Source organism: Schistocerca piceifrons, chromosome 1, assembly GCF_021461385.2.
Source record: "Schistocerca piceifrons isolate TAMUIC-IGC-003096 chromosome 1, iqSchPice1.1, whole genome shotgun sequence".
Taxonomy (NCBI): Eukaryota; Metazoa; Arthropoda; class Insecta; order Orthoptera; family Acrididae; genus Schistocerca; species Schistocerca piceifrons.
The window spans coordinates 537043912-537069543 of NC_060138.1; the positions used below are offsets into that span (position 1 = coordinate 537043912).

Consider the following 25632-nt stretch of genomic DNA (forward strand, 5'->3'; position numbering starts at 1 on the left):
GTCACTGCTACTGTCATTTTTTTTCCTCAAGTTAAAACCACATGCCCCATCATGCCTACTACTGCAAGCATTCTACTGCTCTAGATTTGTCATCGCTACCGTCATTTTTCCTCAAGTTATACTCACATGCCTCATCATGCCAACTACTTTACCCCAGCCTGTTGCTTGAGCTCTCTTTATTCATGGATACAGTCCATATCTATGGCCTTTAATATCTCCCAGTACCTTCAACTGTCTGACCTCAAGCTGACTTTTAACACTTGTCTTTCATATTCAGATTTAATTCTTATAGAGAAGAGTTGGCATTGCTACTATTCGATATAAATACTCCACAATGACAGTGTTAAACCACACCAATATGAAACATGCACATCTGAACTTCTGCCAGTAAAAGAGGAATGTTGAAATCTAACATTAATCAATAAAATTGGTATCTTAAAACATTAAAATAATGGAAGTGTTCCCAAGTAGAAACAAATGCAGAAAATTACTGATCAGTCAGTACTATCTTGAGGTTTATGCTTGTCAACTAACTTCTTCCCAGTCAACATAGTACTCACAAATGAAGTGTGACAATCCTATATGTATACAAACAATAGCAACTACACAACTCAGGAACCTTTATAACATTTCACTCAGTCTGATACATACAAATAGAACGCAAAGAACATTATATTTAAGATGTATACAAGGTCTCACACAGGGAATATATGACCAACATGAAACACTTCCAACGAAATATGTATGGTGCCTTATCTGAATAGGCATCTCCCAATAACTTAGGAAGATAAGCCAATGGCAATTCAAATAAGCTTTCTCTTTTATTTTATCAATGCACTGTGTTTTTTTTTTTTTTTTTTTTTCACAATAAAAGAATCAGCATGCAGACATCTGAAAACTTAAAATTACTTCCTTTATACTGGCATCATATAGCAGCTGAACAGGTTATTTTCATTCAGAAATGAACTGCTCCAGATTAAGTACTACAATCACCTACTAACATACTGTCGCTACAACGATGGATCCAAATACAACAGGACATGCTAAATAGTGCCTACTCACTAAAACATAGAGTTTTCCAACTTTTTCCCATTAAAAAAGTAGAAATGTATCAGAAGTTAACAAAAAGTTCTAACTACAGAGCAAAAACATTTCATCATACCTCAATTTATGATCATGTGATAGCTACCAGTATTATTCAGATATAAAAACATGATGGAATGTTTTAATCAACTTGAGCCCTGCTACTCAGGGTAAAGACAGTTCAGTAAGGCACATTTCATATGATTATTATTATTATTATTATTATTACTATTATTATTTAATTTGAGCCACAAAACTCATTTCCAGTGTAGCAACATTGAGATCTTTCTGATGTTCATAATTGTTGCTACATTAATGCACATTACATATCTATATTAAAAACCTGTTCTCTCCAGTCTCAGAAGGCAAATAATATTAAATTTGTCACATAATACAGACTGGGATGTGCCTGGTGCATCCACAGTGACATAATACATGTTGAAAACAGACATGGCCAAATAGCTAGAGAGATAATTAAACACAAACTAGACAGAATAAAAAATGATAAATGCAGTGTAACTGCTCAAATAGTCTAATATAAAACAATGTTAACAACTTAAAATAGGTGCAAATGAACCAAGTTCAAGTATCATATTTTACAGAATCTCAGAACAAAACACCTCGTAGAGTTGTGATTAATGACAGCTGTTACAAAGGCCTGCTATTGTTTATAGACTATAAATGTTATCAGAGTATCCAGGTTTGAGTGCAGACAGATGCTACTGGTCTTGAAGTTCACTGAAACAAAGAAAAACTCCAGTTGACACTGTTTCAGACGAATACTCTAGGATTCATATGAGAAACTGAAACTGTCTGAATATCACATTAATGGATACCTACAGGCAAAATTCACAGATGAAGTACTTAAAAACCTCCTCTCATGTTTGGGGACAAGTACAGCAAATTATTTTTATGCATTTTGATACTTCATTCATATTTAAATAAACTATTTATAAAAGAAACATATGCTTAACTGAAGTTTCCAATACCACTAACATAACTTCCATACCTTTAGTAAAAATGGAGAGAAGAGTGTGTTTTGTTTTGTAAGATGTAAGCAATTTCAGAAAAAAGTATTGTTCAGTGATATTGGCATATACTTTGGTGAGTTCTATTACACACACACATTCAGTTTCTCTTAATTAACAAATAAAGTGTGCAATTTGTGTTCCAAAATACTGGAATACTTGTTAATGGATGATCTCTTGCTAATTCAGTAAAACTTATTGAGGAGCCTTGAGCCATTTATGAAGTGGTACTTTTTCTGATGTGAGATTAATAAACTGAAGAGCAAAAGGAGACAGGGTGGACTCAGAGGGGTGGGGGGCATTAGGTGTGTTCTTTGTACTGGTAGTCTATTACAGACTGTTCAATTGGGGCCTGCCAAACACTGTTACATGGTACACTGTCATTAAATGTAACTTCAAAGATACAAATATGGGCAGTCATTAATTCAGATGAAGGCTTTGATTAGTATATCTGCAATCTACCACACTATTAAAACATTATAGTGGAAACTACTTCTACTGAGAGCCACATGTTAGTTTTGATGACTGAGTTTTCTTACAGAGTCCTGTTAATATCCATAATGCTTATGAATTATCTATCAAATCATAGCCTTCCAACACTTAACTGAGTTGGTATCCTCCAGTGATATTAAATGCTTAAGCTACAGGACCTTACAATCCACTTCTTGCAAACATTTTTGTATTTGCGATGACAACACATTATCCACAGAACAGTACTAGTTCTCCAGCTACTATCTTCATTCAAAGAAACTAAAGAAATTTCAGCATAGCATGGAAGACAAGTAAGAATGGTGCTGTATTTGTTTACTCTGTTAAATGACCTTAAATATGTTCATATGTAAAAGGTAGAACTTTTGCCTTAGAGTAAAAGCCCATCAACAGTTGACAATAGTAACAGACTTCAATGATTAAACATATAACAGTCCTTGTGCCCTCCAAAATAATTGTTTATATGGTTGGTGAAAGATGAGGTCTGCAAAGGGTACATTAATACAGTTAGGGAACTACTTTCTCATCAAAGTTGAAGACTTTGTCAACAAAAAGGAACTCTTCCATGGCGTATTAGTAGTAGTAGTAGTAGTATAGTAGTAGTAGTAGTAGTAGGAGGAGGAGGAGGAGGAGGAGGATGCAATCCACTCCATGAAATAGAAAATTATGTTAAACAGAACAGAACATACTACAAGGTGTGTTATAATGTTTTACAAACTCTGTCACCTGTTTAAGAAATGGATATTTATTGTAAAATTACTAATATTTGATTGGGAAACAGAAACAGTAGTTGTTTAAACAGAAAAGAGTTCAGAAATAGATCGCATGCTAGTGCTTATTCTTTGATTCACAGATACCAGTAGGATCATCTTAATAAACCCCTCATCCTTCCTATGGGACTGCCTGCTTTTCAGTTCTGTTTCTGCCTACTTAGTAGTACCCATCAAATACATACCACATTCCATCCCGCATTTTGCAATGACCACATTTTCCTCAATGGAATACTTAAGACCTTTCAATATTTTGAAGTCAAGTATTAATAAATAACTTATTCCTATGCCACAAGCATATCAGATCTTCATTTTCTTAACTCTATTCATCATTCATTTGTGTGTCCAGTTAGCATTTCCAAAAAATAGCAGCTGTGATACCTTTGTCATTTCCTTTGTAAACATCTTGTATTGTGCATGGGTTGTCCAGGAGGGGGCATACAAGTAGGAGCTTGGATCTTCTTCAGCCCCACAGTTGCAAAAGGTGTCAGCACTCGCTGGAAGGATTCCTCATTTCTTCGGGTTGGTCAGGGGATGGTAACTCTTGGGCAGTTGAGGGATCTCCATACAGGGTATTGTAGGTTTGTGCCAGGAGCTAGTTCTTCTTTTGGAGAGATGTCTACAGGCAGTGAGCTCTTCCATGTTGCAAGACGAAATGTCACTGGTGCTCCCTTCATTGGCAAAGTCCTAGCGAGGAAACTCTTGCGAGATTTAAGGTGGGATCTTGCTGCCATACAGAGGATGTTGACGGTCATTCTCCTGCTTTGTTCTCTCATTGTCTGCAGCAATGGCCCTCCGGATGTTGGGTGGGGTTATTCCAACAATCAGATACAGTTTCTAAAATGAAGTTGGCTTCAAGCATCCCGAGATGATCCTTGCTGTATCGCTGACCGCAATATTGACTTGCTTAGCATGAGCTGAAGTGATCCACACAGGAGCGGCATACTCAGCGGCTGATACACAAAGCGCAAGTGCATAAGTCCTTAGGAGGTGTGGACTGGCTTCCCTGCTGCTGCCAATCAGCTTCTTAAGTATCCCATGCGAGCAATAGCTTTCTGTTTCACGTATAGACATTTCTGCCTGTACGTTAGAGCCCTGTCCAGTGCGACACCTAGGTAGACTGGTGTCAGGTAATATTTCAGTTGCTCTCCTCACCATCTGATGTCCAGCTTTTGCTGCACTTCCCTGTTTCATAAATGGAAGGTGATCACTTGAGTTTTACCGGGATTGGGCTTCAGGTGGTTGGCATCATAGTACTTGGAGTGTTCATCCTTTGCTCGAGGCAGTTTTCCCTCTACTTCTTTAAAGGTTTGCCCCTGAACAGTTACTGCTGTGCCATCAGCATAGATGAAGAGCCTAGTACTTGCTGGTATTGGCTGATCATTTGTGCAGATATTGCACAGTGCTGGAGCAAGCACACTGCCTTGGGGGAGACCATTCTTCTGTGTTTGCCTCTTACCCTGTAATAAAACTTGGAATCTACTGTTCTGAAGGAACGTGCTAATAAGGGGTGTTAGTTGGTAGTCCTTAGTAAGGTAATACACTTTCTTTAACAGTTTCCTATGATTCACAGTGTCATTGCAGCTGTTAGATCAACAAAAGCAACTCCAGTAATCTCACCACACTCAAAACCATCCTCGATGTGCTGGGTTAGATTCAAGATCTGACTGCAGCATGATTCGCCAACACAAAAGCCTGCTTGTTGTGGGATAAACTTCACTTTTGAGGGTGGCACTGATTCGGTTAAGTACCAGCCATTCTAATATCTTGAAGGCGTGGCATAAAAGGGAGATAGGTCGAAAATTTTTTGGAACGTTTGGTTCCTTCCCAAGCTTAAGTATTGCAATGACTCGAGCGTTCCACCACATTTTGGGGATGTGTAGCTTGGCAAAACATGTGTTCATTAGGCTTAGTAGCCACTCTATCGTTTTACAGCTGAAGTTCTTTATCTGTTCAATTGTAAGGTCATTGACACCTGCAGCCTTATGCATCTTCAAACTGGAGATGGCAGCTTCAAGTTCAGCCATGGGGAAGGGAGCCCTAAGAAAATAATAATCTGTTTCTGGATCATGCAGAAGAGAGTCTTTGGGCATCCTTCCTTTTATTTTGCCAATCCACACGAGCTGGGTTGCCACTGTATCAGGAATCACACTCGTAAAATTGTCTTGTGATATTACAGAGTCGCCTCTCAGGTTTTTAAGCAGTTTCCAGGCTTGTCTACTGTTCAGCTTCATGTCGAAGTTCTCTACCAGGTTACTCTACTTGGCCTTGCGAGTTGCTGAAATGGCTTGCAGCAATATTTCACCAGCTTGGATCGTTTCTTCTGCAAATGGATCCTCTTTATAGAGTTTGGTATCTTTCTAACAAAAGTTTGTCATCACTGGACATGCCTAGAACATACTGAGTTCTGCATCCTCTCGGAAGTTTTCCTCGAAACTTGTTGGACACATTTGATGAAGGTTTCATACAATTCAGGTTGTGGTGGAATATTTATCACTTTTGAGTCAAGCTCTTCGCTGAACGTCTGCCAGTCAGCCTTCTTGAAGTTAAACCTCCTCTTGAATGGTACCACTTCAGTCCTACAGTCAGACCTACAGTCTTCATACACTGTACAGCTACCTTTGAAGAAACCTCTTTTCCACCTGTCACCGTTAAAAGAAGGTGGGAGCTTTGGATCACAGATCAGATGTGGGTCATGAGCCTCAGCCAGATATTAATATAAAGAATAGAATGGAACAATTGTGTGGGGCATATGGTTAGCATAATTATTGTAAAAGAGTGAACAAAGCAGAACAAACTCAAGAAATCTAACAAGAGCCTGGAAACTACTTCTGTTCTTAATATATTAAACACTAAAACTAGATGCTTACTTGAGTCCGAGGAGTTTAGATCCACGTACCCTCAGCGCAGCAGCACTTTCTTTACACTTGTATGCCAGTACCTGCTTCACTTTGCTGCGCTCGATGGTGGGAAAATGTGTACCAACATATGCTGTAAATGATATGTATGAATGTAACAAATATATACAAATTATACTACCTACATGTCTTACAAATTATATAACTAAATTTAATTGTGCTAATTTGCAGCAACAAACTTCACTGACCAGCACCCTTTCATCTTCTAGTTTCTGTTTTGATTACCACAGTTCTCACACCCTCTTTTGATGTGTTACTGGCCACATTAGTACTAACCAAACATTATATCCCTGAGTCTAAACCTTTTGATAAATTATAGAAGGGTTTTTATTCAAAGCACACGATTCACCATTTCCCCTACAAAAAAATGTTTTTCCGCATAATGGTCATATCACAAATCCTAGGCCAAATGTTCAGTCTCCCTTTGTCCCTGGGATTATTTTTTGTTTATTGATATGATGTTCACATTTGTCAGTCCATTGTATATGAATAAAAAATAAAGCTGGTGTGTACACTGCCATATAAGTTGTTGTGTGAGCCAGTTCCCAGGATATATCTCCCATCAGATAATGCCTTGTAAAGCACTCTGGAGAGCACTTCAATATCTGAGTGTAGGTCAGCCTTACCTTTTTTATTACAAGAAAAGTCTGAAGTGGCAGTTGACAATATTTTACCGAATACTGTAATCTCTAACAAATGAAAAAGCAAAGGGCTAATAAGAACATGCAGCATGAAAGTACATTTAACTGTCTTCCAAATAGCAATCTGTTCTTAGAGGCAACATAACAAAGTAGGGAACCTGTCAGCAAAAACAAAGTGTGGAGTGCATTGTGAGGCTGGAACATGTGACTGGACCTTCTGAAGAAGGGCACTAAGTGCCCAAAACCAGCCAAGAAATTAAATTTCTTATATGCAACTGGTTGCCTATTATTTCATTATAGAAGGACTCCTGTTGTTAAAGATGGATAAAATACTAAAAAACAAGGGAAACTAAATCTAAGAAAAATGAAAAGGGAAAAGAAATGGTAAACAAAAGTAACTAAAACAGAGAATAATTCACCTAGAAACCAACAAGCTAACCATTTACGTCACTAACATTTTTATCATTTCAATTTTCTCTTCTTCACTTTATTCCTTCTTCCTTTTCAGTAAAAAACAGTATAAAAAGTTTTGAAAATTCTAAAAACTAGCCTGCATTTCTGTGCACTGCTGCTATCAGATTCCCAAATATAATTCCCACAACTCTCAATGAAACTATTGTCATAAAGAATTAAACTATGAGGCACATTGCCAACAATCTTTGAGAGATGAGACTAAGCACAAATATAGCAGAATAACAGAACTTACAAAGGTAAGTCACTAAGTATCTAAAAACAGCTTTTATATACATCAAAAAAGTTTTGCATCACCCCAGTTCCTAGAATTCCTGAAGATAGACATTGACTGTGGATACTGTATCACAGACACAGTCCCTTTGACTGTTTAGAGATGTCACTAAGCCCACCCAAAGATGTAAACAACCATGCATGGAGCAGCGCCTATTAGACGGAGAGTGTCAAACAGCCAATCAGTTCCAGTCATTCCACCAGGAAAGAGGTACACAGCTTGTGTTGTCCGTAGTTCAACCATGCCTAGACGGTCAATACTGTGGTTTGATCACGTATGCATTGTTACTCTGTGTCAGGAAGGGCTCTCAACAAGGGAAGTGTCCAGGTGTCACGGAGTGAACCAAAGCAATGTTATTTGTACATGGAGGAGATACAGAGAGACAGGAACTGTCTATGACAAGCCTCGCTCAGGCTGCCCAAGGGCTACTACTGCAGTGAATAACTGCTACCTATGGATTATGGCTTGGAGGAACCCTGACAGCAATGCCATCATGTTGAATAATGCATTTCGTGCAACCACAGAACGTCGTGTTACGACTCAAACTGTGCACAATAGGCTGTACGATGCACAGCTTCACTCCCAACGTCCACAGTGAGGTCCATCTTTGCAACCACAACACCATGCAGCACAGTACAGATCGGCCCAACAACATGCCGAATGGACTGATCAGGATTGGCATCACGTTCTCTTCGGCAATGAATGTTGCATATGTCTTCAACCAGACAATAGTTGGAGACGTGTTTGGAGGCAACCCGGTCAGACTGAATGCCTTAGACACACTGTCCAGTGAGTGCAGCAAGGTGGAGGTTCCCTGGTGTTTTGGGGTGGCATTATGTGTGGCCGACGTGCACCGCTAGTCATCATGGAAGGTGCCATAACGGCCATCCTCCAACCAATAGTGCAACAATATCGGCAGCATATTGGCAAGGCATTCGTCTTCATGGATGGTAATTCACGCCCCCATCATGCATATCTTGTGAATGACTTCCCTCAGGATACCAACATCGCTCGACTAGAGTGGCCAACATGTTCTCCAGACACGAACCCTTTCAAACACATTGGGATAGATTGAAAAGGGCTGTTTATGGATGACATGACCCACCAAACACTCTGAGGGATCTACACCAAATCACCATTGATTGGGACAATCTGGACCAACCGTGCCTTGATGAACTTGCAGATAGTATGCCACGATGAATACAGGCATGCATCAATGCAAGAGGACGGGCTACTGGGTATTAGAGGTACCAGCGTGTACAGCAATCTGAACCACCACCTCTGAAGTGTTGTGAACAGCACTGTAAAGCATGTCCGGAGTTATGGTGAGGCATTGGCATCGGATGTTGTCTTTCAGCATCCCTAGAGATGCTGGTCGATCACGATACACTTGCTTCTTCAGGTAACGCCAAAGCCAATAATCGCACGGACTGAGGTCTGGGGACCTGGGAGGCCAAGCATGACGAAAGTGGCGGCTGAGCACACGATCATCACCAAACGACGCGTGCAAGAGATCTTTTATGCATCTAGCAATATGGGGTGGAGTGCCATCATGCATAAACATCATACGTTCCAGCAGGTGTTTATCAGCCAGGCTGGGGATGATGCGATTCTGTAACATATCGGTGTACCTCTCACCCATCATGGTAGCAGTTACAAAATCAGAATCACGCATTTCCTCAGAGAAAAAACGCCCGATAATGGTGGATGTGGTAAATCCAACCCATACCGTGACTTTCTCGTCGTGCAATGGAGTTTTCACGACAGATCTAGGATTTTCGGTAGCCCAAATTCTGCAGTTGTGGGTGTTGACAGACCCTCGGAGCACGAAATGAGCTTCGTCGGTCCACAACACATTACTCAATCAATCGTCATCTTCCGCCATCTTTTGAAACGCCCACACCAAAAATGCCCTCCGCTTAACTAAATCGCCAGGTAACAGTTCATGATGCCGATGGATTTTGTACGGGTAGCATCGGAGGGTACGCCTAAGTGCCAACCAAACAATAGTGTATGGAATGCCGGTGTGACGTGCGACTGCACGAGCGCTGACTTCCCCGTGCATAGATGAACCCGCTACAGTCTCTATTTCTTCCTGAACTGTCTCAGCAGCATTAAGCATTGTGCTCGGTTGGCCACTATGGGGTCTATCGTATAAACAACTCATGCCTTCGAACTTCGAAATCATTCTCGCCACATCTGCATTTGTCAACGGACCTTTACCCGTTCGAATCCCCTTCCTATGGCAATAGGATTGTAACGCTGAACTAGCACATTCCCCATTCTGATAATACAGCTTCACTAAAAGCTCCTTTTCAGATAACGTCAACATACTGCGACTGCTGGCGCATCTGATTCTCTCTATAATTACAGCTCCTTTTATACGCGATTGTCATGCGCAGTCACTGACGTTTTGCTGTCCAGCGCCATCTGTCGGACATTTTGAGAGCTTTGGTGGTTTTTTTTTTTCCTTCCCCCCCCCCCCCCCCTCTAATAAAACCCCATGTCATTTCAAGCATGTATGTCAATTTTTACCTCTCTATTCTACATTATTTCGTTGTTTGTTAAGTTTTCAAATTTATACTGACTTTTTGATCACCCGGAATTCATCCAGATCTTTGAGGCACTTTGTCCATCACTGCACAAGTTTTCTAATGACCAAAGGAACAAAAAATAGTATTCAGTTGAGCAACAAGTCATGTATGCACCACTTCCTTTGCCTCTCGACTGGATGCAAACTGTTGACCTCTTTAACATGAATTTGAATGAAACAAACTAATGATATGCCAATGAAGATGTTGCTATTTTGTCATCTGGTATTTGATTTCTAGTTGGAAGTGATGAATCTATAGTACATTAATACTGGATGACATACTGTCATGGGAGATTCTCCAAGTGTCCAAAATTTTAAAATATTTATTATAAAAGTCTCAGTTGTAATAATCATATTTTAATGTTAGTGATGATTAATTCCTGAAAAATTTCATGTACATTAGTTTATCAGTCCCATGGGCTCTGATATATACTCACTCAGTTGCTCTTGTGCTCTCCCCTTAGTTAGTTTGGTACCAATATCACACAAACCTTATGAAAGTTACATCTATTATGCATTATTTCCCATGAAGAACCATGACCAATGCCCACATGGTTTGTGACTTCATTGACAGTCACTTATCAGTCAATCAGCCTTGTTCAATGATGGCATTAGCAATGAACGTGGATGGACCCTGCTGTTTCATTGTTCTTCAAGCCTGTTCCACTGCTTGTGCACTGTTAAATGCTCTGGCAATCCATTTGCCCACGGTAAAATGCTGCCCTCATATAGTGCTGAAAGTGTTCTATGGATTTTTGTTAGTGTTACTCAAACCAAAAAAAGAGCAGATTACAACAAACTGTTTTTCACTGGCACAAGTGGAGAGAGCCATAGTCATGTTTACTTCACAACTAATTGTGAACTGATGTACTGTTTAAATCTGAATTAAACAGAGGGAATGGCACCATCTAGCAGTGAGAATGGTGCCATCTAGCAGTTAACTACAACAAAAGTGCAGAGAATGACTGACTCACTGTTACAGGTCTGAAAATATTTAATAAACCTTATAAACAAAATAATTCTGACAGCCACAAGGAAGTGCCAAAAAAGAACCGGTATGAGCAAAACGAGAAAATTTCTCGACCTCACACAGAGCTAGTGTTGATAACAAAGAAATTTTGTTTTCATTATATCAGTACATGTTGCACAATGATGTAAGTGAAATGTCTTCTTGATTTGCGGAATGGTGTTGATGATATGCCAAGGCTGAAGAGAAAGCCAATATGTGCTCAATATACCTGCCACAGGCAGTTGGGGAGGGGGAGGGGGAGGGGGGGGAAGGGGGGGGGGGGGGGGAAGGAAGTCCTGCCTGCAGCTACGAGGTTGGAGGGTGCAATCATCTGCAAGTTGTGGAACATGTTGGCACCAATGATGCCTGTTACTTTAGTTCTAAGGCCATCCTCAGTTCCTGCAGACAGCTAGCGAAACTGATGAAGACTGCTGACTTTGCTTGAAGGGTACAAGCAGAGCCTACAATTTGACAGAATTGATTGGGATCCTTCAGTTTGGAGCTGAAAGAAGATGCTCCATCAATTCTGTGGTCATCTTGGCTGCCCATTTTCGGATCTGCAGTATGGTGTGCAATATAGAAAGGAAGCAGCTGTTCAGGGGGCACAGTAAGTGCTGAGTGCATTTTTTAGGGCAAGTGATAGGGGTCCTTTGATGAACATTCACCATTCAATATACAACAAACAAAATAAGACCACATACAAAATGAAGATATTTCAAATATCAAGATTTTAACAAAAAATTGACAATTCATAACAAATTCCCTGAATCCACTGCCCTCCAGGAAAGCTCTCATACCCATACATGGAACTGAGAGCTGGATGAACTACAAAGAAAGCACCTCCAAAATATTTATCATGGCATGGAACATATTTCGAAAAGACTAATTAAACATCATAGGTTGGGGATGGTTCATTGCAATTGACAAAAACAATGTGTGTATCCAGGTCAAAATGGAGTCCGACTGCAAAGTTATCAGGACTGAGTAACCGGTCTACATAAACGAAAATTAACCATCATATATTTTTACCAGACACCTGATTCCAAGGTAACAATTGTAGAATTATTCAAAGAAAGTTTCTGTAGTGTGGAAGTATTCTGATCATGCAATTTTAGTTGTTGGCATACAATAACTTGCACCATTATAAATTAGCAGCCAGCCTGTTGTGGCAGTAAAGTACAGTAATGGGAAAGCTGAAGTTTTAAATTTCACACTTAAAAAATCATTCATGCAAGAAAATCATACAACACACAAACTTCCATACAGAGGACACATAAATTAGTATCACTGGTACTGAAAAGCAACTTAAAGTGTTGAAAATAGGTAATTTGAAGGTCCAAATCAAATCCCCACACTATTTACAGAAAATACTCTTTGGCATTAGCCCTTCACTTAACATGCATTTATTGCTAATCTGTTACCTAGTGCACCCGCAATACTGCAGACCAATATCCCTCATTCACAACCCTCATCCCCCGTGAGTGAGGTGTGCACAGTGGTTAGCATACTGAACTTGCATTCGGGAGGATGATGGTTCAAACCCAAGTCCGGCCATCCTGATTTACGTTTTCTGTGATTTTCCTAAATCACTAAGCAAATGCTGGGATGCTTCCTTTGAAAGGACACGGCTGATTTCCTTCCCCATCCTTCCCTCATCCAAGCTTGTGCTTGACCTCATTGTCAATGGGACATTAAACACTAGTCTCTTCCTCCTCATGTCTTTTTGACATAAAATTCTTGAGCATATTCTAAGTGTGAATCTAATAAATTTCCTGTGGAGAGAAAAGATTCTGTCCACAAACTGCCAAGTATTTAGAAAACACGACTTGTGAAAAACGTAACTTGCCTTTTCTCACGATACCCTGCAAACCATGGTTGAAGGGAAACAGGCAGATTTCATACTCCTAGATTTCCAGAAATTACTTCGCACAACACTACACACTAGACTGTTAACAAAGAAATATTGAATAAGTTCTCGTACATCAGTGGCTTGAAATCTTTTTAAGTAATAGGCTCCAGTATGTTGTCCTAAATTGTCAATGTTCATTAGAGATAAAGGTATTGCCAGGAGTGACCTATGAAATTGTGACAAAGACTGCTTGTCATAGTTCATCTATAAAGGACACCACATAAAGAACACTTGCCAGACCCATTCTGGAGTATTGCTCAAGCATTTGGGATACACGTCAAGATTAAAGAAAGATATCAAAGCAAGTCAGAGGCATGCTGCTACATTTGTTAGCAGTAGGTTCAATCAGGATAAGAGCATCACAGAAATGAAAAGTGAATTCAAATGGGAATTCCTGGAGGGTTGAAGACATTCTTTTCCCTAATCAGTATTGAGAAAGTTCAGAGAACCATTATTTGTGACAGAGAGCAGTACGATTCTATGCCACCAATGTACATCGTGTAATGATCACAAAGACAACATAAGAGAAATGAGGGTTTACATGGAAGCATATAGACCATTGTTTTTTCCTTACTCAGTTTGCAAGTGAACAGGAAAGGGAAATGGTTAGCAATGGTAGCAATGTAGGTTGATGTAGATGTAAAAGTAGTCAAACTGTGTGTGTTTCATTGAAGTGAATAAACTGGGACACTACTTAATCATTTTAGTATCTGATCCTGATTCAGATTCCCCGTGCAGCCTGAGTATTGAAATGGAAAACAGGTCAGAGATACTCAGGCTACATACTCAAACAGCAGTGTGTTGCTGCCCAAGGCGTCGCTGCAGCAAGTATGTCACATGGAGCTGTTCACTGATGTGAGACTGCCTCTACATGCCTTAGCTTGGCACTTGCCGGTCAGTCTCTTGCTGGTTTTTGTAGCCCTTAATTATGGGCCTTTGAACAGTTGAGTTTTGACCTTCCATGTTTTATGTTTGTGATTTGGATTGCTTCCTGGAATATTGTATATGCTTAAAATAACTCTGCTACACCCTGGACTTGTTTTATGGTTAGTCATTCATTTTGTGAACTCTGACATCATCAACCTCCGGGATTATCTGTTTGCTGCATCAGTCTCTGTGTTGTTATCACCAATGCGAGTGATCATAAACTGTGTTCTACCTGTGGAGAGTAGGATAGAAAAGTGGTGATGAGAACTTTCTCACTATGCAACTGTTTCAGTGAAGCATGGATCCTGGGTTTAAAGTTGTAGTAGCAGCTGCAACAACTACTACTGCAACTGCAACAGCAAGAAAAAAGTAGGACTTCTAGCAGCAGCACCAACAACAACTGCAACACCAGCAACAACAGGAAAAACCATGGAATTCCACCAGCAACAGCAGAAATTGCTGTTACAATTGCTGCAAAAACAACAGCCAGCAGCTGCAGTTTCCTTGCTTCCCCCTCCACCATTTGCTTGTTTTGACAAGACAAGAGTTTGGAGGTCTATTTACATCATTTTTGTTTCACTGCAAGATAAGCCAAATAACTGACCCTAAATGTCAGTGCATGTTCTTACTGTCTTCTAGTAACTAATTGTATGCAGTTGTGTAGAAACTATGCTCACTCTAAGAACCTAGTGGCTTGAGTCTTTCTGAGGTTTTTGATTTGCTGACTGATTATTACAGTCGTCAAACCCATGTCACTGAGACCAGACTAAAATTTAATGAATGTCTTGAGCGACATCAGCATTCCTAAGCAGTATGGGCTGCTGCCTTGTAGGATTTTGACATATAAGTATGCTTTTTCCTCTCAACAGTGTGGCCCAACACATGTGGTACCCTTCATGCATGATGTTGTTATACGTCTCACTCCTGACAGAGAAGTTAGTACAAAGACCTTAGAGCTGTATGATCCAGCCCAGAGAGATGTGTTACAAATTACCAAACCTCACAATGTAACTACATCGGTACAAGCTATGTTTCACAATTCTTCTAGTGTCGCCACTGTTAGTAGTATTAGTTGACATTGTGCTCTATGATCAACAGATGACTTCTAGTCACTGTCATCATCAGCATTACCGAGGACCCCTTCGTCCAGTTCGTGCATTTTTGTCAGGTTCTACAGTAGAGTTGCACAGCACATGCTGATAGTCCGTTTATCTGCATAGTTTAGTTTACCACGGTCTTTAGTATGGACAGGGACTGCAATTGTTGTGTGCGGATGCGAGCTGAGTTGGTGACACTTCGCTCTCAGCTTCTGGCTGTGATGGCTTCGGTTACACAGCTTGAGGCTGCAGTGGATGGGCATCACTGTTGTGGGCCGGCCGCAGGATCCAACGGACGTCCAGCACATCAGAGTCCTCCGATCGGTCCACACCGGTGGCCAACATAGTTACTGCTCGCACTGAGGCTGGCCCCTCACCTGTGGTCGAGTGGGAGGTCGCCCTGGGGCGAAGCAGGTGGCGAAAGACTTCCCAGGCGGCTGCACATAAGGCCTCCCAGTCTGTCTGACAAACAGGTTCCAGGTGCTGTCTGTGGCTGACACTGTCACTGAGCCAGATGCTGTCACCTGTCCTGTTTCAGAGGAAGCCACTCAGCCTGCAAGATCTGGTCAGTCGCAGAGGGTAGGATTATTGGTAGTTAGGGACTCCAACGTTAGGCGTGTTATGGGGCCCCTGAGGGACTTGGCTGACAAGAAGGGTAGGAAATCCCATGTGCACTCCATGTGCACACTGAGTGGAGTCATTCCAGATGTGGAAAGGGTCCTCCCAGATGCCATGAAGAGCACAGGGTGCAGCCAACTGCAGGTGGTGGCTCACGTCGGTACCAATGATGTGTGTCACTTTGGATCATAAGAGATTCTCTCTGGTTTCGAACGGCTAACATAAGTGGTAAAGGCTGTCAGTCTCACTTGCAAGATGAAAGCAGAGCTGATCATTTGCACCGATTGTGGACCTCTGGTACAGAGCCGAGTTGAGGGTCTTAATCAGAGGCACAGATGGTTCTGCGACCATGTAGCCTGCAGATTCCTCTACTTGCGCCAAAGGGTGGTTGGGTTTCGGGTTCCACTGAACAGGTCAGGTGTCCACTATACGCAGGAGGCAGCTACACGGGTAGCAAGGGCTGTGTGGCATGGACTGGGTGGTTTTTTAGGTTAGAGGGTCTCGAGAAAACACAAGAAGGGCTTCAGTCACAAAGGGTGCAGGCTGAACACAGGAAAAATGTAGATACAAGAACCATTGGTATAACAGTTGTAAATTGTCATACCTGTGTTGGGAAAGTACCAGAGCTCCAAGCGCTAATAGAAAGCACTGATACTCAAATTGTTATAGGCACTGAAAGCTGGCTAAAGCCGGATATAAGCACAGCCGAAATTTTTGCAAAGAACCTAACGGTGTTCCGAAAGGATAGGCTAAATATGGTTGGCGGTGGGGTTGCTGTTAGAAGTAGTCTACCTTGTCACAAAATTGAAGTAAATACTTCATGTGAGTGAGTATGGGCAGAGGTCATTGTTGGCAACCAGAATAAAATAATAATTGGATCCTTATACCGACCTCCCAATTCAGATGATACAGTTGCTGAAATGTTCAAAGAAAACTTGCGTTTGATTTCGAACACGTACCCGAATCATACGATGATAGTTGGTGGTGACTTTAATTTACACTCGATATGTTGGCGAAAATACATGTTTAATTCCGGAGGTATGCATTAATTATCATCCAAAATTGTGCTAAACGCATTTTCTGAAAATTAACTTGAGCAATTAGTTCATGAGCCCACGCGAATAGTAAACGGTTGTGAAAACACACGTGACCTCTTAGCAACAAATAATGCTGAGTTAATAACGAGCATCAAAACCAATTCAGGGATTAGTGAACACAGGGTTGTCGTAGCAGGATTGAATATTGTAATCCCCAAATCCACAAAAAATAAGCGAAAAATATACCTATTTGAAAAACCAGATAAAAATTCACTTGACACCTTCCTGAGAGACAATCTCCACTCACTCTAAATTAATAATATAAGTTCAGACCTGATGTGGCTTGAATTCAAAGAAATAGTATCGGCAGCAATTGAGAGATTTATACCAAATAAATTAACAAACGACGGAGGTGATCCTCCTTGGTACAAAAAACGGGTTAGAACACTGTTACAGAAACAACAAAACAAACATCCCAAATTTAAACAGAAGCTCGAAATTTACACCGACTTCAATGCGATATGCTTATAACAGTTTCCATAACGAAACTTTGTCTCGAAACCTGGCAGAAAATCCAAAGAGATTCTGGTTGTATGTGAAGCATGTTAGTGGCAAGAAACAATCAATGCCTTCTCTGCGTGATACAAATGGAGATATATTGAAGTCAGTGCTGCCAAAGCAGAGTTACTAAACACAGCCTTCCGAAATGCCTTCACTAAAGAAGACGAAGTAAATATTCCAGAATTGAGAACAGCTGCCAACATGAATAACATAGAAGTAAATATGCTCGGAGTAGTGAAGCAACTTAAATCACTTAATAAAAGCAAGTCTTCTGGTCCAGACTGTATATCAATTAGGTTCCTTTTGGAGTGTGCTGATGCATTAGCTCCATACTTAACAATCATATACAACCGTTCACTCGACGAAACATCCGTACCCAAAGACTGGATGTTTCACAGGTCACACCAATATTCAAGAAAGGTAGTAGGAGTAATCCACTAAATTACAGGCCCATATCGTTAACGTCAATATGCAGCAGGATTTTAGAACATATATTGTGTTTGAACATAATGAATTACCTCCAAGAAAACCGTCTATTGACACACAGTCAACATGGGTTTAGAAAACATCGTTCTTGTGAAACACAACTAGCTCTTTATTCACATGAAGTGCTGAGTGCTATTGACAAGGGATTTCAGATGAATTCCGTATTTCTGGATTTCCGGAAGGCTTTTGACACTGTACCAAACAGTCATCGAGTAAAACAAAAGTTATTTCTGGCATTCCCCAAGGTAGTGTTATAGACCCTTTGTTGTTCCTTATCTACATAAATGATTTGGGAGATAATCTGAGCAGCCATTTTTGGTTGTTTGCAGATGACGCTGTCGTTTATCGACTAATAAACTCATCAGAAGATCAAAACAAACTACAAAACAATTTAGAAGAAATATCGGAATGGTGTGAAAAGTGGCAGTTGACCTTAAATAATGAAAAGTTTGAGGTCATCCACATGAGTGCTAAAAGGAACGTGTTAAACTTCAGTTACATGATAAATCAGCCTAATCTAAAAGCCGTAAATTCAACTAAATACTTAGGTATTACAATTACGAACAATTTAAATTGGAAGGAACGCATAGAAAATGTTGTGGGGAAGGCTAACCAAAGACTGCATTTTATTGGCAGGACACTTAGAAAATGTAACAGACCTACTAAGGAGACTGCCTACACTACGCTTGTCCGTCCTCTTTTAGAATACTGTTGCGCGGTGTGGGATCCTTACCAGATAGGACTGACTGTTTACATCGAAAAAGTTCAAACAAAGGCAGCACATTTTGTATTAGCGCGAAATATGGGAGAGAGTGTCACAGAAATGATACAGGATTTGGGATAGACATCATCAAAAGAAAGGCGCTTTTCGTTGCGAAGGAATCTTCTCACGAAAATCCAATCACCAACTTTCTCCTCCAAATGGGAAAATATTTTGTTGACACCGACTCACAAAGGGAGGAATGATCACCAAGATAAAATAAAGGAAATTAGAGCTCGTATGGAAAGATATAGGTGTTCATTCTTCCCGCGCTATATACAAGATTGGAATAATAGAGAATTGTGAAGGTGGTTCAATGAACCCTCTGCCAGGTGCTTAAATGTGATTTGCAGAGTATCCATGTAGATGTAGATGTAGTCCAGTGATACGGGATTCAGTAGTTAGGGATCCACCACCATTATTGTCCACAAACAAGCAAAAACAGAATTGTTTTGTTCGCCATCATTGTCACAAAACTGGTATGTGTCCCAAAACGAGCAGAAGCTACGGTGACCAGTGTGGATACTGGAAAGGTAATAGATCTCCAGATTTTAACCAAACATTGTTATAAGTGCAAATAAGGGACTGAAGAAGGGCATATCTGTGACAGAAATTATGAAGGAACAAGTGGTGGTATGGAGGTCTCTGCAGATATTGACATTTTTAGTCTATCTGTGAATGAAAGGAGAGTGTGTTACACCAAGTTCTTAGGTGATGGAGACTCAAAAGCATATAAAGTATAGTAGCTACTCAGCCTTATGGTGAGAAGATTGTCACAAAACTGGTATGTGTTGGTCACGTCCAGAAGAGGATGGGCATCAGGTTGAGGAAGTTGAAACAAAGTTCGAGAGACAAGACACTTTCTGATGGTAAAACCATAAGAGGCAGGCTTAAAAAAGTTATTTGATTGTGCAAAAATTGGCAATTGATGCTAAATAAGGAAGTGTTAGATCATCCACATGGGTGCTAAGAGGAATCCATTAAACTTCAGTTACATGATAAATCAGCCAAATCTAAAGGCTGTAAATTCAACTTAATACCTATATAACACGAAAACAATCAATTTTTGACAAAATAAATTTGTCCGTCTGGTAAGTCTCCCCTGACCTGCAGTTCTGGGTGACTTTTCCAAAATCTACCCCTTTTCCCAGACCTCTCCAGTTCTTTTCCTTTACCCCTCTTCCTTCCCCTTCAATCCTTCTGCCTGAAGAAGGAGCCACTGGCTCTGAAAGCTTGCCTAATTATAACCTTCTTTCATCTGTGTGTTCTGCCACTGCTTGGTGAGTAGATTTTTATCAATCCAATTAATTCATTTTGTCAACTAAATACACAGTAATTACAATTATGAACAATTTAAACTGGAAGAACATACAGAAAATGCTGTGGGGAAGGCAAACCAAAGACTGTATTTTACTGGCAGAGCACTTACAAAATGTAACACACCTACTAGAGAGACTGCCTAAACTATGCTTGCCTGCCCTCTTTATGAGTACTGCTGCACGGTCTGGGATCTTTACCAGATAGGATTAACAGAGTACATCGAGAAAGTTAAAAGAAAAGCAGCACATTTTGTATTATCACAAATAGGGGACAGTGTGTCACAGATATGACACAGGATTTGGAGTGGATATAATTAAAACACAGGCATTTTTCACTGTGGCTGAATCTTCTCATAAAACCACAATCATCAACTTTCTCCTTCAAATACGAAAATATACTGTTGATACAGACGTACATAGGGAGAAATGATCATCATAATAAAATAAGGGAAATTAGAGCTACATGGAAAGATATAGGTGTTCATTTTTTCCGTGCACTGTTCGAGATCAGAATGATAGAGAATTATTGCTAACGTGGTTTGATGAACCCTCTGCCAGGCAATTGGTGTGATTTGCTAAGTATCCATTTGATGTAGATGTAAACCAATTCTAGAATATTGTTTGAGGGTTTGAGGCATAAAGAAGGAACAAATTCAGAGACCCACTGTTACGATTGTACTCTAATTGACTGGTTTAGTCCAAATAAAATTGTAACAAAGATGATCAAAGAAAATAATTGGGAAGGTGACAATATTCATACAAAACTGTGATATGTAAATATGGAGTATTAGTATTCAAGGAAGACTTGACAACAATTCTGCTGTTCCATAAGATATCATGTGTAATGGCTACAAGAATAAAATGAGAGGTTAGGTTGTGTGTAGAGGCATATAAATAATAAGTCTTCTCTCACCATATACATGACAGTTAATCACCAATATTGCCACAAGCTGTGCTGCACGTAATGGTTAGCATCACTGGCTGGCATGCTTCGGGTCTCTAGTTCAAACACGTCCACGGTCAATTATTTATTATTTTAGTATTTATCATTTCTGGATAGTTCTGAGAATGCCTTATGTTTATAAAGTTTGTATGTTATGAAATATTTGATGCCTGTTTAAATCCCAGCACTCTCCATCCAAGAGTTCACTTCTGTTCTGTTCTGGCTGCACACTGGTGTTCGTAAGGAAGTGCTTTCAATGCTAAATGTTGTACTTCACTGATGACCCTACTTTTGGATTTTCACTCAATTCTTGTCACAACTGGACCGTTTTGGCATGAGTACTCTCTGCCACACACTGAACAGTGTTTTTCGGTTTGTACATTTGAGACACTTAAAAGCACAGTTATTAGTGCTTTTGAAAGTGCTCTGGAAGACAAATGATGTTACAATATTTAAACAGAAATAATATCATCATAAGATATTTGCTAAAACTCAATCTCTCACATTTGTTCACACAAAGCCTAAAACATATTAAGACAATGGGTGATAAAGTTTTAATTAGCACATAAAATGATGTTACATAATTAATGCATTCATGGTACACACTGACGTTCCCACACAATAGCACCATAACAGGTCACTAGAAGGGCCAAAACAAGATGGCATAGCCCGCTGATACAGTGGAGATGGGCTGCACTATTCTGTTTTTGCCCCTCTAGTGACATGTTATAATATTTTGATGTGGGAGTGTATCATGAATGCATATAAGTGCCTGTAAACAAACAAATAAAAAACCGGAATGAAAAAGGCTCCTATTACAGAACTAAAGAAGTTGAACATGTCCTGCGCAGGGTTTGGGCTGTAAGAGAAGGGAGCTAGCTTTTCGACTTATCTGACAGCTTCAAAAACTTTTAAACCAAAACATCTTGACATATTTGTGCTTTTTTACTTGTTAGTACCAGTACAAATGTCATGTAATATAATTCATTGTGTCAAGTAACATGTTACATGATGTCATGCTGTATTACATGATACCTGCCATCATGTCATCCAACGTGGCATGTTTTGTGATGTGCAATATCACACATGTCATTTGTCATATTGCATGCATGCATGCATAGCCACTCTGGGATATTTCCTATTATGGATGCACTCCACTCTCGGATACTTCCAATTGCAGATGCATCTTACTCTCTAGAAGCCCATAAATTTGTGTCTATTTCTTCTTTCACCCCTACCATACATATAACAGGGGGTGTGTTTGGGGTAGAAATGGTCACCTCGGGGAAAATTCCCCTCCCCCCCCCCCCTGCCAACCCAGAAATCAATAATTGTTTTACAACCCCCTCACCCCCCTTTCCCCCAAGGAACAAATCCATCCCCAGAAATTTAATCCTTCCAAAAACTTTTTTAGGTACTACATGTATGCTCTTCAGCCATAAGATAAAATGTTATATTGCTTACAATGGCTGACAAATTTTCTGAATTTCAGGCTCAGTATCAGGGACTTTAGCCTGTTAATTGCAAGATGTCGATGTGCTGACACCTTGCAGCTGTGAGAGCTTGCTGCATTGGGGAAGTAGGGTTACCACATAAAAAACTGCCAGATACGTCAAAAAGCTAGTTCCTTTCTTTTATATCCGTAACTCTGCCCAGGACTTATTTCCCTTTTCTGTACCATGATAGCAGTACTTTTCATTCTGGTTCCCAACTTTTACTCTACTGTAATTTTGACAATAATCTGCCACAGCTTGGAAACGGAAGTAGATTTTTGTTAACTCTGGGGATGACTGATTCAGTATCGATTTTTTTTAGTGACATTTGAACCATGCTGCTTATATCAAGGCAATGGATGAGGCTTTCACAAAACAACAGGACAACCATTAATTATATGTATTCATATAACTTCTTACAAAGTTTGAACTGATTCACACAAGTATGAAGCACAGAGGTGGCACATGTAAAAAAAGGCCCTCACAAAAAAGACATGTTTTTTTTGCAAGTAAACAATGAATGAAGATAGATTTTATCATAAGAATGGATTTTTTATTTATTTGATTCACATTAAACTGTTTCCGTGTATTCAGTTCATATAAAAACAAATGTTACAAGCTACATTTAGGATGACTTTATTGCATGTTTCAAAAACCTGCCAGAAAAATGTGTTTTTTGCATGTAATTTCCAAACAAAGCAAGAGTTTTCAAATAATTAAAACTTATCTTAGATCAAGGTCCGATACACCAGATGACCAAATTTGAACCATAAGTCTTGTTCCAGTCCGGAGTTATTTAAGGGTGACTATTTTTGCTTGTAAAATTAGAATGAGGGCGGTTGTTCTCGCACATAAAATTCGACATGTGTACATACAAATACTGTTATTAGCTGAGCATTACTTTCAGCCCAATTATGGTCTTTTCCAAAAGGAATTAATTGATTCACACAGTTTGCCTGGGTGCCAGCTCTGGTTCAATGTTCAAACACTGCTTAATACACTGTAACATAGATACAGTAAGACAGATGTTCGAATGGTTATGCAAATGGCTGCTGGTCTACACTAAGCCAAAATTTCAAATAGGAACAGAGCACCAAGATCACCCCCCCCCCCCCCCCCCCCCCACACACACACACACACACACACACAAAAACATGATTCTACATGCAGCCTTTTCATACATGTTTGTTACAAAACTTCCACACTGTAACTATTAATTATATAACTTCATTTTTTTGATGTGATAATTAAAATTTTATGATTACCTCCCATATACCCTTAGTATTAAAGTATAATCTTAAAATATGGTCACAAAAACAGAACAAGCTTTGAAAACAAAGCATAAGGTTATAGGTAGAGATGCTGAATGAAATTCATTTGAGCATGAAAGAGAGCAATGAATGAAGTCTTCAGTGACTGTTGTAGCAGAATATTGTCAAATGATCTTTCACAAAACCCAAAGATCTTCTGATTATATGTCAAGGCTTTTAGTGGCACCAAAGTTGATTGTATATAAGCGCTGTTAGTGACACCAAAGTTAGCGTCCAGTCCCTAGTGAATGAGAGAGGAACTGAAATATAGGGTAGCACAGCAAAGGCTGAAATGCTTAACTTTGTTTTCAAATGTTCCCTTACAAAGGAAAAACCCAGGGGAATTGCTCCAATTTAATTCTTGTATCACTGTCAATATGAGTGACTGTGACGTTGAGAAACAACTGAAATTGTTAAAATTCAACAATGCTCCAGAGCTGGATGGAATCTATGCCACATTTTACACAGAATTTATGACTGAGTTAGATCCCCTTCAAACTATAATCTATCATAGATTCCTCAGACAAAAAAACCATACCTAGTTCTTGGACAAAAGCACAGGTCTCACCCTTCTACAAGATGAGTTGTAGAAGTGATCCACAAAACAAGCGTCTAATATCCTTGGCATCGATTTGTTGTAGAACCTTAGAATATATTCTGAGCTCATACATAATGAGATCTCTCAAACAGAAAGACCCCCTCCAGCATGGATTCCGAAAACATTGATCATGTGAAACCCAATTTGCATTTTTCTCACATGACATACTGAAAGCTTTGGATCAAGACATGCAGATAGATGCAGTATTTCTTGATTTCCAAACAGAATTTGAATCAGTACCACACCTACACTTATTGTCAACAGTAGGATCATATGGGGTATCAAGTTAATTTGTGACTGAATTGAGGACTTTTTGGTAGGGAGGATGCAGAACGTTATCTTGGATGAAGTGTCATATTCACACATACAAGTAACTACAGGTGTGCCTCAGAAAGCGTGTTGGGAGCCTTGCTTTTCATGTTGTATATTAGTGACCAAGAAGACAATATTAATAGTAACCTCTGCCTTTTTGCACATGATGCAGTTATCCATATGAGGTACTGTCTGAAAGAAGCTGCATAAACATTCAGTCTGATCTTGGTAAGATTTCAAAGTGGTGGAAAGTTTGAAAACTTGCTTTAAATTTTTAGAAATGTAAAATTGTGGATTTCACAAAACAAAAAAACATAGTATTCTATGACTATAATGTCAATGAGGCACTGTTGAAATCAGCCAACTCATATAAATAGCTGAGTTTAACACTTTATATGGATATGAAATGGAATGATCACACAGGTTCAGTTGTGTGTAAAGCAGGTGGTAGGCTTTGGTTTATTGGTAGAAAACCAGGGAAGTGCAATCAAACTTCAAAGCAGATTTCTTACAAATCACTCGTGTGGCCAGGTCTAGTATATTGCTCATGTCTGTGAGTCCCATTTCAAATACGACTAATGGAGGATACTGAATGTACACAAAGAATGACAGCATGAATGGTCACAGGCCTATTTGATCCATGGGAGAGTGTCACAGAGACAATTAGGAAACTGAACTGGCAGACTCTTGAAGTTAGGTGTAAACTATCCCAAAAAGTTCTATTAACAAAGTTTCAAGAACCAGCTTCAAATGGTGACTCTACGTATATATTACAACCCTCTACGTATCACTCACATAGGAATAATGAGGATAAGAACAGAATAAATACTTTACACACAGAGGCATTCAATCAATCATTCTTCCCGCGTTTCATATGTGACCGGTATGGGAAGAAACCTTAATAAATGGTATAATGGGATGTACCCTCTGCCATGCACTTCATGTAGTTTGCAGAGTATAGCTGTAGTAGATGTAGATATACACTG

General features: G+C 39.7%; 1 protein-coding gene across 3 annotated transcripts in view; it reads right to left on the reverse strand.

Moving 5' to 3' along the window:
• The window catches only part of LOC124799192 (protein abrupt-like), a 252710-nt gene that overhangs the window by 50956 nt on the left and 176122 nt on the right, over window positions 1–25632 (reverse strand). For 2 of the 3 annotated variants that reach the window (XM_047262737.1, XM_047262729.1), the window contains exons 9-10: window positions 6241–6361; window positions 1409–1821 (exon numbers count right to left, since the gene is read on the reverse strand). The exons of the other annotated variant lie outside the window; for it this stretch is intronic. In XM_047262737.1, coding sequence (XP_047118693.1) covers window positions 1803–1821; window positions 6241–6361 — 140 coding nt within the window. In that variant the 3' untranslated portion in view covers window positions 1409–1802. Of the gene's footprint in view, window positions 1–1408; window positions 1822–6240; window positions 6362–25632 lie in introns of those variants that run through there. 3 annotated transcript variants of the gene reach the window in all.